The 14354-nt window shown below is 29.2% G+C and overlaps 1 protein-coding gene across 1 annotated transcript; it reads right to left on the bottom strand.

The window, feature by feature from the left end:
- Positions 3106-8491, bottom strand: LOC109354249 (putative E3 ubiquitin-protein ligase XBAT34). The gene is made up of 9 exons (XM_019596613.1): positions 8214-8491; positions 7974-8088; positions 7556-7636; positions 7355-7443; positions 7126-7217; positions 6867-6948; positions 6469-6571; positions 5763-5848; positions 3106-3965 (listed from the first exon to the last, which is right to left on the bottom strand). The coding sequence occupies exons 1-9, from the start codon at positions 8313-8315 to the stop codon at positions 3312-3314; spliced, it is 1404 nt and encodes a 467-aa protein (XP_019452158.1). The 5' UTR covers positions 8316-8491; the 3' UTR covers positions 3106-3311.

Genomic DNA, 14354 nt, shown 5'->3' on the forward strand with positions numbered 1-14354 from the left:
CAGAAGGAATCAAGCTCCTCCCATAACTGCCATGCATGAACGCATCCAACAACTCTAGGTTGAAGATTTTCAGAAAGAGAGTTCAAGATCCATGAAAAAACCGATTGATCCAACTCCTCCCAACGAAGATAAACTAGATTGATTCTATTGATAAGTCGATCATCTTCACAAAGAAACCTACGAGGGATTTCAGTTCCTAAGACAAATTTGTTTGCTCGATTAGATGTTAGCGTAGCCATCATGAAGTGCCTCCAAACTAGATAGTTTTTTTCTGTTAATTTTATTATCGGCAATAGAAGAACAAACAGTGTCGATACTCCATTAATCGGTGATGCGGCGGAAGGAGATAACAAAGATGATGTAGGTAAGGTCCCAGTGTTAGATGTTGGTGCTGCCATGGCGTGATACCATGTAAAGAGAAAGAAAGCAAGGGAGAAGAAGATTTGGAAATGGTTATGGCAATGGAGTATTCGAGAGAAAGAGAGAAAGAGAGAAAAATGATTGAAACTGTTTTTCTAACTAATAATTTGATAAAATTGAATTGAGTAACTAGAACAAATAATATAGTTCAAGCAATCAGTTAATCAAGTAACTGAAAACTAAAACAGAATTCTATCTTTTAACTAAGCTATAACTAACTATTTCAAAGTTAGCTATTTACACAAGTGATAAAGAATAATACTATTCTAATACAACATATCCACATCCAATACAATTGCTATCATACCCATCAATTTAACACTCAAATTCTTTGAATAATTGAAAAATAATTGTTATTCTAAACCAACTTTCTTTTCAATAAAATTATACTTGAAATCACAATTGTGAAACACATTTCAAATACTATACGGTATACATGATAAATCTAAAATCTATATGTTTGGTTGTATAAAGTTTCCAATTTTCATATTACTCGGAACCTTTCTAAATGGAAAAGGATACACTCAAATATTAAAAAAAATATTTATTATCTGTTACTTACACCGGTAAAGTGTGGAATGTAAGGGACTAATTTTGAAAATTAATTTACGAACAATAAATAAAGAAAGAGTAAAGTTCTCAAGCATTAATGTGAAACACATAAGCCAGCTACACACTAAATGCAAAACCTTTATTTCTTTATTGGAAAAAAAAACCAGAGCTAGAAAATGATCCACAAGTGCATGCATGCCATTCATAATAAGTGTGAAAGTGTGGTAAAAGACTTATTAATAAAAATCCAAGAAGGACAACACCTGCAAAGTGTGGTAAAAAACTTATTGTAAAGGACCAAACATTTACCCAGAAAATGGAAACCAAGTAAAGAGCAAGTTAATCTATGGATATAAGTCATTTTTAAAAATAAATGAAAAAAATAAAATCCAGAAAAGATAAATGTGATCCACGATTTGAAGTAATTTTTACAAATAATTGAAAAGAAAAGAAAACTCAATTAACAAATGAAGGGTTCCATGGTTACAACAAAATGATAATCATTTTTTTCAAACTTCGTAACCCAGTAAAAATGACTTCTTTCCTAATAGATGACAAAGAAAATGGATGAAACAAAGTGAACAAATGAAAGGTTTCATGGTCACAACAAAATAGTGACCATTATTTGTCAACCTTCTAAGCAATCTCATTGATTACCTTAAGGATGAGTTTCGGGTAAGTATAAGAGTAAAAATGAGATGAAGATTTGAGAGAAGACTTTAAAGAAAGATGAGTAGTGTGAGTTTCAAATTGGGATTGCTTTGAATCCACCGTAGCTTTGAAAGTGAAAAAATATGTGTTTAATATGCAAATGAATGGACAAATTTGAAAAATGTGGATAGAGTGTAGAGAGAAGAGAAAGTAATGAAAAGTCAGATTTGAAAAATAAATGCAACGTCTCTTCCACATTATTTTTTAAATAAATAAAAACATATTAATACAAATATATCCCTGTAAATATCAGTTATAGGAGATAACTATTTTGATAATGATATCAGTCCCTTCTATTAATATATAGATATAGATGAGAATACTCCATCATGCAAGTTCCAATTCAAAGATCCATGATACCATAATAGGAATATTGAAAGTCTTGAGAGCCTTTTGTTGAAAATTTTTAGGATGTGAACTTTTAAGTATTCAAACTCGAGCTATGGTCTATTGAACAAAGTGAAAATGCCTTATGCCATGTGTGGATTCACAATATGTAATTGTAATGATCCATTAGGTAAGACTAACATGCCCCCTATTGAATTCACTTTTAACACTTAGTCTCAATTTCAATTTATCACCCCTACTTCCTTTTTTTATATATATAATTTAAGTCCCTAAATTATTCTTCAACTTAACTTGTAACATTTAGATTGAGTATTCGGAAGTCGTTTATAAATATTTTTTGATAACTCTATCCATAAGTTACATTATCTTGTCATGATAACTTTTAGCTAGACAATTCCAAAAGTCGTATATTTGACACTATACTTTAGGATAAATTTTTTTTGTAACTATAACTTATGAATAACCTTATTTGACTGTATAAAATTTTGTAGTTGTAAACTTTGCAAGTGCAATTTAGTATTTTAGATAGTAACAACATTAACATTATAAAGGGTTATGATATTAAGATTATATTGGTATAGAAGATAGAAGGAGATGTTACACTGAATTGCATTTTTTTTTCTTAATTAACTTTAATGGGGGAACAAATAAATAAACCAACACATAAGAAGTATGCACTAGTATGATCAATAATTGTGTCACCAAAGTCAAGTTGCAGATACCTATGAGAAACGTAGTTTTTCAATTTAATACAACAACCATCCATTGCCAATGTGAGTAGTGTATATAGATGAGCCATTTTGTATTCACTTTTACCTGTTGTTTTCACTCATACATATAAAATTATAATTGATAAAGAGAAGAAAAAATGTATACACTATATCAGTTTTATACATTGTCATTATATCATCCATCATTCATACTTAATTATTATTGACTCTTTAAAAAAAGTAATTCAAATGAGTGGTGAATAATAAAGTAATTGTGTATAAATCTTTACGCTGAGAATGCATAGATATTAAACCCATTAATCAAAATCATCGTAGTGCTTAGAAGTCAAATTTTGAACCCACATTTACATAAAAAAACACAGCACTATATGACATTAAACATATTCACAAAGTCACATGGAGGATCTGAATACCTCTAGTTTGGACATTTTTCTGTTTGTCATCTTTGCATGTAGACAAGTTTTAACTGAATATACATTTTACATGTTCTATGATAAAGGAATAATGTCACTTATGCAAAGCATTGAAAGCTTATCAACACATAAAATCTCAAACATGATAGAGCTTTATGACCTGGTCTATTTTAACTCTACATACTGGGCAACCCCACTTCTTTCTTTTGACCTCATTCAAGCAAGCCATGCATCCAGCAACATGGCCGCAAGGTACGCATGCCCCTTCTGCCGGAGCATCTAAGCATATCACACATGAAGAACTATTTCCATCGGCATTTTCTTCTTCTTTAGGTAGCCTCTCAACGACTTCAGATGACACATCGATGGGGCTTGAATCAATTGACGGATATTGAATGGGGCCATCTACTGGAATCTCGCTAGTAATTGGAGGCGCTGATGGATTGAAATCGAGGTCAGTAGTAGTATGGACAGCAGAGATATTGTCGTTGTCGTGGATTTGGACATGCTGATTATTGCCACCTTGCTCAGCTTCATGTTCAGTCACACTTTCACTGGCATTTGGATTTTCTGTACCTAGATAGCCATGCTTGCTTGTATTATTCACTCCACTTGAAGAGCTTGCGTCAAAGTTTGGATAGGCATCAGGGAAGGGTGGCCTATCATTAATGGCATACTGAAGGGATGCATGGATAGCCATAGCTAGCTCTGGGTCTTCTGCAGCTGGTGGTGGCGGTGGTGCTGTTGGTGGAACTGTAGCCACATTATTGTGCAAAAATGCTGGGTCTGTCTGAAAAAACAGAAGATTAAAGCATCATGCAGTGGGCGAGGGAGTCGTGCATCAAAAGATTAATTATATGAACACCTTTTAAACATTTTCTACACTGCAAGTGAACTATCAAAAACCCTTTTTTTTAAAACCATTTTCAAAAGCAAAAAATAGAAATCCTATACAAGAAAAATGTACTTTACAGAGAAGACAAAGGAAATAAAGATAATGGAAAGGGTTTAATATATGGTTCTAAGATTTGAATGAGGACTGAAATCAACCAACTGCAAGAGGCAAAACAATCTAAAGTAACATTCTGGTGGAAAGGGAATCAGGCACTATTCTTTGGTATTGTGGATAGCAATGAAATTGAGAAATATTTATAATTAATTATTAACTATATTAAAAATGCACCGATTTGTAGATGTGACGAAGTAAATCAAATTGCAAATTTATGTGAAATAAAAAGATGCTCCGTCTTTGAATATAGCATTTGTAGTGCATCACATACTGCGCAAACATAATGCTTGAGAAAATTGAAGAAATTTTTAATTTGACCGCTCAATTTTCTTTCTGGAAAATCAGAATAGAATAAATCCAATTTCACGACAGTGGTTGTTAACAACTAAGTGTATGTGTGTGCGTGACTGCGTGTATATATATCAGGAAACTGGAGAATGATTGATGACCATAAATCTGAAACCACAACCATTTTGAACTTGAATAGGGTTACTTTGGAAGTAGGGATGGCAAATTAACCCGAACTCTTAGGTACCCGTCCAAACCTGACCCAAGTTTGAAGGGGAAAATCCAACTTGACTGGGTTCGGGTTTATTTTTTCAACCTCATTCGGGTTTGGTTCCGGGTGTGATGATACCCACTTGAACACACACACACACACACATATATATATATTAGTAAAGTTAGGATTTTAAATATAAGGGTTTTACAAAACTACCTTTATAAACCCGGAGACCAATGGGGTCAGGGAGGGGTTATTTTTTCATCCCTGATGGATTCAGGGTTGGGGAAGGTAAAACCCGACTTGTTGTCATCCCTATTTGGAAGTTCAAACCACCCTCTAAGGTCAAGAATTTTAACTTGGACTGCAGCGCTAAATATAACCAACACTAATAAGATGTCACATATTTGGATGCCACATAGGGCTCTTTCCCCTGATACGTATGTTGTGTGTGGGCAGTGTTGCGCTCTGAATTAGTTCCTCACATGTTCCTACAATGTTCTACTTCTGTTTCTCTTTGGAACTCTTGGTTTGTCATTTTTGGCAAATGTGAGGTGTGCCAATTTGACCATTTTTTTACGAATACCTTTAAGGGTTTTGGTCGGAGCAAAAAGGCAAATTTTCCGTGGCTATGTGGAATCTACGCTACACTTTGGTACATATTGTTGCAGCTTAACTCACCTATCTTTCAGGAGATTTCTTTGACACTGCAGCTGACCTTGGATAAGATTAGGCAATTAACATGTATTTGGTATAAACCACAGGATCATCTCAAGGAAGTGAGCAGCTCTTACCCATTGATGTTTCTTTATGGTTTTTTGTTTACTCTTACATTAAAAATGGTTTCTCATCCTCCAATTTCATTTGATTTGTTTTCTCATGCTAATGAATTTCTTCTTCTAAAAACAAATCAAACTCCTCCTTTCGGTTAACATTTAGGTTACAATTAGACAATTATTAAGCACGATATTTCCAAAGAAAAACTCTTAAACAATATACAGAAGAGTGATTATAGCACTTTATGTGATGCAAAACTTATAAATAGAATAAGATCAGTTACATAGCATGTGGCATACCTGTGGAATTCCTTTGCAAGCATTGGAAAACCGTGTAAGTTGTTGCCTGTCATTCTCATTTGCAGGGCCAAGTTTGAAGCGTGTTTCTGAAAAGAGGCAGACAAAAGTAAACATAATGTCAAACCCTGTTAAGACTTAAGAAGGAAGGAACCATTTCCTGTGCGTATAACCATGGTTATCAAACTCTCGAGCTAACTCTTAAACTCTTTTGAGTTTACGATCTTAGGACACAAACACATCTTAAATCACATGTAAACTCTCTTTGTTGTCAAACTTATATGGGTTCAAGTGTGGATAAAAAACCATGAAATTCTATATTGAACCAGTGAGTTTACAAGTTTCTCTTACCACGTGTTTTCTACCTCGACATGTTTGTTGCAAACTTCGGTTAAGTTGCCTCCATTTTGCGATCTATTGGGTCCCCCCATTATGTTAAAGTAAAAAATATTCTAAACAGTAAATGCTTATACAAGTAGAAATAAAATCAGAAACATAAATATAGGTTTCTAAATAGAACATACCCTTATCTTTCTCTATTATTATCTCCACTATTTACTTTTCTTAAATACACACATTTATGCCTAGGACCTTCCATTGATAATAAAAACAAATATATATAACAAAAAGTGAATGTGATAAAGGATGGATTAAGAAAATAGGATGAAAACAGACGGGAAAATAAAATGAACTTGGTATAGGAGATTACTGTGAGTGATATCAACAATTGTCACAGACGGATCAGACTGGTGAAGCTTCGGTTCTTCTAAATTTGCTTTCCACAAAGCAATAATGGTACGTGGTTGTGAGTCCTGCTCATTTAATATTATGCATTACTAAATCTCAAGTAAATACTAGATGATGATAGGAAAAAAATATCCCGAAAAGAAAAGCACCAATCTGAGTCTTATGTGTTAAACTTAAGTGCAACCAGATACTGGTAAATAGTAATTACAAAAATTACATTTTAATGTCCCTGTTATAGTTTAATTTATTCAGGATGCAGATAAGTGAAATGAGGTGACGTTTCAAACCCTTTTAATTTAAAAAAACTATTTATCTGTGTATGTGAATTTATGGATTAATGGTGGATGGACTGTGGAATACCTGCATAGTAGAATATATTGCAAGCTCCAACTTGTATGGTCTGGTAAGATTACGGGAACCAGCTGGTAAAACAACTACCCAACTGCAAATAAATTAATCAATAATGAGCACACGCACAGATTTTATCCTCAGAAAAATTAATTTGCGAGTTGTGTGAATGCAAACCCAACAGTCTAGAAATAAAGCTTGAACAACTAGTCATAAAACAGCAAACATAAACATGAATTGAGATGCTTCAAAAACATCACATGATACCCACACTTTTCTAGATACCAAATGAGGAGCTACTACTTCTAGGAACCCAGGTCCATGAAACTCCCGCAGCCAACCGGAGAACAAGCATAAATGACTCTGAAAAACAATGATAATCATTTGAAAAGCTTAGATGCTTCAGGTATGATGATAAAGAGGGCAAAGAGAAAACAATCAACCCATTCAACTTCATCCAGAAACACAATCATATTAGATGACAAAAATTTTAAATCTACCTCAAATGCACGAACAACATTGGCGTGTCCTTTGGCCCTTGCAACCTCAAGAGCAGTTTGACAATCATCATTCAAGACAAGAGCATTGGCTGAAAAGTTGAACAATAATACTTGTTGGAGTAACGGAGTTTCTAAAATTCAAATGAATGGGAGTTGTCAAATGATTCAAATATTTGCTGATATTTAGACATTTGTGCATACCTCCATGTAAAAGAAGTAACTTAACGGTACGTTTAAGGCCCCTTTTAGCTGCGTGATGCAATGGAGTCCCAGCATGACGACCTAAACAATAGTTGAAACCAATGGATCAAGCAAATGGAAAACACAAATCAAATTCTTTTTCAATTTCCACCACAAAAACTAAGGAAGGCAGCATCAACAAATAAGAAAAAAAACATCTCAACTAAGAAACCTACAGTTTATGTAAACATCTAAAACTCATCATACCCCAGTGCACTATCTAGCCTCGACATCGGAAAAAAATTCTGGGTTACATTTTCGACCAAATACCAAGTTCTGTTCAATGTCAATTTACTCCATATTATTCAATTCCCTTCATACCAATCAGTAAAATTTTCAGTAGTAAAAGTTGTAAATCTAATGCAATCATAAACCATACCGGGACGGTATGCATTGACATTGGCTCCAAGCTCGATCAAAGCTTTAGCAACATTATAAAGCTCAGGATTCATACAAGCAACAATCAAAGGTGTCTTTCCTTCTCTGTCCATCCACTGCATCAAAATTATCAACAAACCCCATCAAAATTCAATGGATCCAAACCCCTTAAACCCACTACCTATAATTATTATTAAAAAAAATCACATTTTTACATGAAATTTTGCTACAGAAAATTTACCTCAAGGCCTGCACCTTGTATATGAAGAGCTTTAATTCCTTCGATGTTCCCATAATTGACTTGCTGGAAGAGCAAATCGTCCTTGGATTGCGATTGCCCCATCAAATAAATTCAAAGTGAGAACCAAAATGGGATTCTTTTTCTTCTTTTTTGTGTGGGTTATTGATCAAATTTTCAGAAATTCGGAGTGGGTTTTCTAGAATGAGTCCAATGAAAATGTAATAATACTATAGATTCTCCAGGAAAATTATGAACTTCCCTGGAAAATGTAATAATACTATGAGCAGTTTGGGAAAAAATAATTAAAAAAGATGATAATGGAAAAAGAAAAATATATATGGAATGTAAGATTTTTTTTATATTGTATCATCTACTATTCAGTTTCAATTATAACATAAACTAATAGTAAATAATATAATAATGGTATGGTTATCCTTTTATAAAGTAATGTTGCTTAACAAAAATTAAATCTTGAGGTGATGGAAAACTTACCGAAACATTACAACATAATTGTGAATGATTATAATATGAGTGTAAATTAAATTTATCATATTTAATATTCATTTTAATTATTTTATTATTATAAGTCAAAGTTGAAAACAGATGATAAAGTAGATATATCTTTTCATTCTTTGTGGATTTTGGATGAATATCAATCTCAATATTTTGCATATTTTAATATTTAAAAATAGACTATCAAAATCTAAATACATAAGTTGTTGCTTTAAATATTATTTAAATTTAAGTTTAATATCACAAACTATTTTACATATATAGTATTTGTTACTCATGTATATTATTATTATCTTCTATTTAAGAGTTAGATGGATATATACCAACTATATATAACTCTTATAATGTCTATACTTCTATATATATTAAACTCTTTATATTTTAGATTAAGGAGTACTATCTAATTTGTTATACAAAATTAAAAAGAAAACACATATTCATCAAGAGTTTAGTCATTTATATAAAAAAAATTAATATCAATAAGGCGTTAATTTAGTAATATAATGACAGACTAGATCCTCAAAACTGAGGGTTCGATTTTTGTTAAAAAACAAAAACAAATTTAAAAAAGATTAATTCCATAGTTAATAAGGTAAATAGATAGTTTACCAACAAAAAAATATAAATGTTTTTGAGTGTGTATACCGTATAAATGAAAATGACACACGTTTTCAAACTTTTTGAGTGTGTGAAAGAAACCGTGTACTCTACGCCACAGATAATGACTGAAATCTAAATATGGGATGAAATCCATCCTTTTGGAGTTCCAAAGGTAATGCTCTCAAATCTAGATTCTTCAATAAAAATTAATCCCATTTCTGATTTCTCAACTTACAGATTTCACTTTTACACCCCCTTTTAGAAAAATAAAATTTTAAATCAATGTAGATATAATTTTTTAAATATATAATCAATACTATCTCCAACTAATATGTAACAAATTAATTATTTTCTGGGTGTGAGTCAATCCTAAGAATTGAATTTTTAATATTTGAGAAAAAATGTATATACTAATAATATAAAAGTTTTTTACATTATCATTATATTATTTATCATTTATTATCATTGTATATGATATATTAATTATGTATACATCTTTACATTGTATATTGCACTCTTTTTGGCCTATTTAAATATTTAATAAAATCTTATACTGATTATTGTATTGTTTGTAATGGACACAATATAAGAGGTACAAAGTTTGCATACATAAAAAATTAAAACTCAAAATTAAAACATAAGGACATAAATATATTTTAATCCTTAATAATAATTATATATTAGTTATTTTTAAATTTGTGCTTACATTTTTTATTCAGTTTTCTTTCTATTCTACTTTGTTTTTAGAATAAATATGACATAAAGTTTGAGTGAAAAATGTAACATAGCCAAACGGGACTAAAATTAAAGAGATCTTATATTTAGATCAAATTCTCAAATTATTTTTTGTGGCTGTTTGAGGGGCTACCTTTGATTGTGGTGGGTATTGAAGGATTGAGGAAACACCACAAAAATCAAATTCCATCTCTTTATTTCATGTTTCACCCATTGCCAAAAATATTCTTTCTTCAATTGCCTAAAAAAGATACTATCATTTTATCTGTACAATTCCTTTTAACTATTTATAAAAAGTTTATTTAACATGTAAATGAGATTGATATTACATTTTTATACAAATTTGTACATAAGCAGAATAACATATATTATTTATATGCATTACCTTTATTTAAGAATCATAATCAACACATAAATGCTATATTAATGATATGAAAAATCTTATATTTTTAATATTTAGATATCAAACTTCATATCTATTTTTATCAAGTTTATGTAATATTATTATTTTAGTTCTCTCTTCTATTTCTTTATCATAACAGTAATTTTAAAAAGTCATTTTTATTGCTTTGATTTCTAAATAAAATTTTTTGATTTACTAAAAAATGTAAATAGAAATGGAGGTAATGATATATACACTTAGAATATATCAAAATCATCATTAGTAATATATTGATATTGGCAGTGATGATAAAAAACAATATTAAAATTGTTATGTCACATCAAAATTTGACTTCCAATGATAGGACGATTGTCAATTTTTAAGGCTTAATCTCTTGATTTTAAGATATGATGATAATGAGAAAAAATGTGGATTGATGATCATATATTTGCCCATGGAAACAAAGTTAGTTCTTATAATAATTATATTAAAAATAATATTTATCTTGTAATAACTATGTGCTGATTAAAAATATATTGATTTTTCAAATGAATAATATGTTGGCTTTTTTATACCAAAAAAAATAGTGTGCATGACTCCAATTCATTTGTTTCAGTTGAGCGAGTTATTGATAACTTTTTTTAATTCTTTATAATAAAATTACACAATATTTCATTTTTTATTAGATTTATTATTTATGTTTTTTTATTATATGAATTTATCTCACTTGTATTATCTCTATTAAGAGTTAATTGTAATTAATATATGGAGAAAAAGACTTATATAATAATTGTGTAAAAGTTTTTACATTGTTATTACTAGCGTGTCGACAGATACTTCGTGTCTCCCGACTCACATTCTTATTTTATGATATTAAGTATTAATTTTTTTTTATTTCAGAGAATTATAATGTTTTTTATTAGATGTAGTTCATGTTATAATTTTTGTATTTATTATAATATCTAACTTAAAATGAGATGTATTAATTATAATTATCTAGAATTATATGATTTTACTTTAGAAATAAAAAATATTAAGGACAAAATAATAAAATAGAATCATGATGATATTTATTTCAAATTTTAGCTTTATATAATATAGATGTATAAATATATATAGTATATATATACATATCATCTACCATTTATTTTTAAATATTTTTTACTTTTAAATAATAGTAATATAAATTATTAATAAACGATGTAATGAATATGTATAACTTTTAAACTGTGAGTAATGAATAAGGTAATGAGAACACAAAGTTCTCAGACAATCAATACATAATACATGTATATTAAAATTTATTTATAATATTAACAAATGAAATTTGAAATTATACACATTGCATTTTTTAATTACTAAATTAAAATAAAGTTTGTTAAGATAAAATCAAAACTTCATTATCATATTTTATTGTGTTATTTTTTAGTCACTCTGAATTATTTATTGTTTTTATCTAATATTACTATGCACAAGCACTTGTGCTTGCCATCAATATTATTATATATTTCATTTTTTAGAATTAGAATGTATTTGTTATATTTTGTATACTTTATATTATAACTTTTTTGTATTTATGATAATGATCACTTTAAGGTGAGAGATATGATTAATTATTAGGTTGGTGGTGGTTATTTAGGATTATATGTTTTTTTGTAAAAAATTAAATAATGTTAAGGGTGAAATATGAAGTAAAAATTATATCATGATGGAAGTTACATCATGTTTTGGCTTTATATAGTACTAGTGTGTACATGCACTTTGTGTGATACTACATATTCAATTTTTATATATTTCATTTTTTTGAATTAGAATGTATTTGTTGTGTTCGGTGTACTTTATATTATATTTTTCGTGTTTATGATAATGTTTAGTTTAAGATGAGATATGTGGTTAATTAATGTATTGGTGGTGGTTGCTTAGGATTATATAGTTTTTTTGTAAAAATTAAATAATGTGAAGGGCAAAATAGGAAATAAAAATTACATCATGAAAGAAGTTATTTCAAGTTTTGGCTTTATATATAACTAGCGTGGTTGACAGGCACTACCGCTTTCCTATTGTTTGTAATGTGTATTCTAAATATTAAGTTGTATTATATATTGTAATTTGCATTTGAATATATATTCGTTTGAGGTAATTGTTCAATTTTAAAGAAATGAATACATATACAATTGTGTTCATCAAGAATAGAGTCTTGATATCTTCACTTAATTTTATTTTCTAGCGTGTTAACAGACACTACCGGGTCTGTCAACCCAATTTCCTATCGTTTGTATTGTGTATTCTACATATAAAAGTGATTTTTTATCTAATTAATTAAAATGTATTGAGTAAATCTATTGCATTGGTCACAATGTATATCCATTAAATTAAAAAATAGGAATGCATGAAATATATTGCATTGGTCACAATTAGGGGCGGAGCTAAGAAGGGACATGATTTTTTGAATACATTTTTTTACTATTTTCTTACGGGAATATATTTGTTGTCTCAAAAAGTGTGTCACTTCATGTATCATTTGGCCTAGAAAATACTTAAATATTAAACTTTTAAATTATAAAATGTGACACATAGAGTATTACACACTTTTTGGAGCATATGTACTCCCTTTAGCTATACCTGACTAATGTCTTTATGGACATACTTGGAGTTCACATATTTATTTAATTTGTAGTTTGATAAATAAATATTGTGCAATTTGTATGATTCTTTTAAAAATTATATATAATTGATCAAATTCTCTTATACATTTAGATGTTGATGTTGTTTATAACAATATAACTTTATTTGAGTTCATAATGATTTTACACTTGATGAAAGATATTATATATGTATTAAAATATATTCTAAGGATACTTATAAGTCACTTAATATTGATAATATATATTTTTTGTCTAAAATTTCTGTCCAACGAGTTTTAATGAGCAATGAATATTAGTTTAAAATCTCAATGTCAACATTTTATTTTTGGTGTCGTTAGCCAATCAAGTTTGACAAAATTTCTATCATATGTCGTTGGTCATATCTTGCATTATCAAGTAATTCATCTTATTTTATCCATTGTGATTTTTACTTAGTCACATATTGCATTATCAAGCAATTCATCTTATTTTATCTTGCAGAGAATATATTGATTTATATTTTAAAGGAAATAGTTAAAATTTTATCTTTGGCCTCCCCGTATATATTTTTGTTATTTAATTAATTTTAATTATAAAGTGTAGTTAAATATCATCGCCCCTCCTAAAATTTTGATCAAGATCCGCCACTAGTCACAATGTATGTCATTGAGTAAAGAGTATGTGAATATTTAACATTTAAAACATCCAGACTACACGTTACAAACAATATGAAAGCGGGTTGACTGATACAGTAGTACCTGTCAACACGCTAGAAAATAAAATTAAGTGGAGATATCAAGACTCATCTATTGCTGAACACAATTGTATATGCATGCCTCCTTTCTTTAAGATTGAACAATTACCTGAAACGAATATATATTCAACTCCAAATTACAATATATAATACAACTTAATATGTAAAATACACATTACAAATAATAGGAAAGCGGGTTGACATGCACGGTAGTGCCTGTCAAGACGCTAGTAAAGATAAAATTAGAAGTTATAAAATGAAATTAGAAGTTATAAAATAAAATTAGAAGTTATAAAATATGAAATAAATGTTTATTGGTATAAGTATATATAAAGATGAAATTAGAAGTTATAAAATAAAATTAGAAGTTATAAAATATGAAATAAATGTTTATTGGTATAAGTATATATAAAGATGAAATTAGAAGTTATAAAATAAAATTAGAAGTTATAAAATATGAAATAAATGTTTAGTAGTATAAGTATATATAAAGATGAAAGTATAACTTATACAATAAAATTAGAAGTTATAAA

Source organism: Lupinus angustifolius, chromosome LG08 (assembly GCF_001865875.1).
Source record: "Lupinus angustifolius cultivar Tanjil chromosome LG08, LupAngTanjil_v1.0, whole genome shotgun sequence".
In the NCBI taxonomy this organism is placed as follows: Eukaryota; Viridiplantae; Streptophyta; class Magnoliopsida; order Fabales; family Fabaceae; genus Lupinus; species Lupinus angustifolius.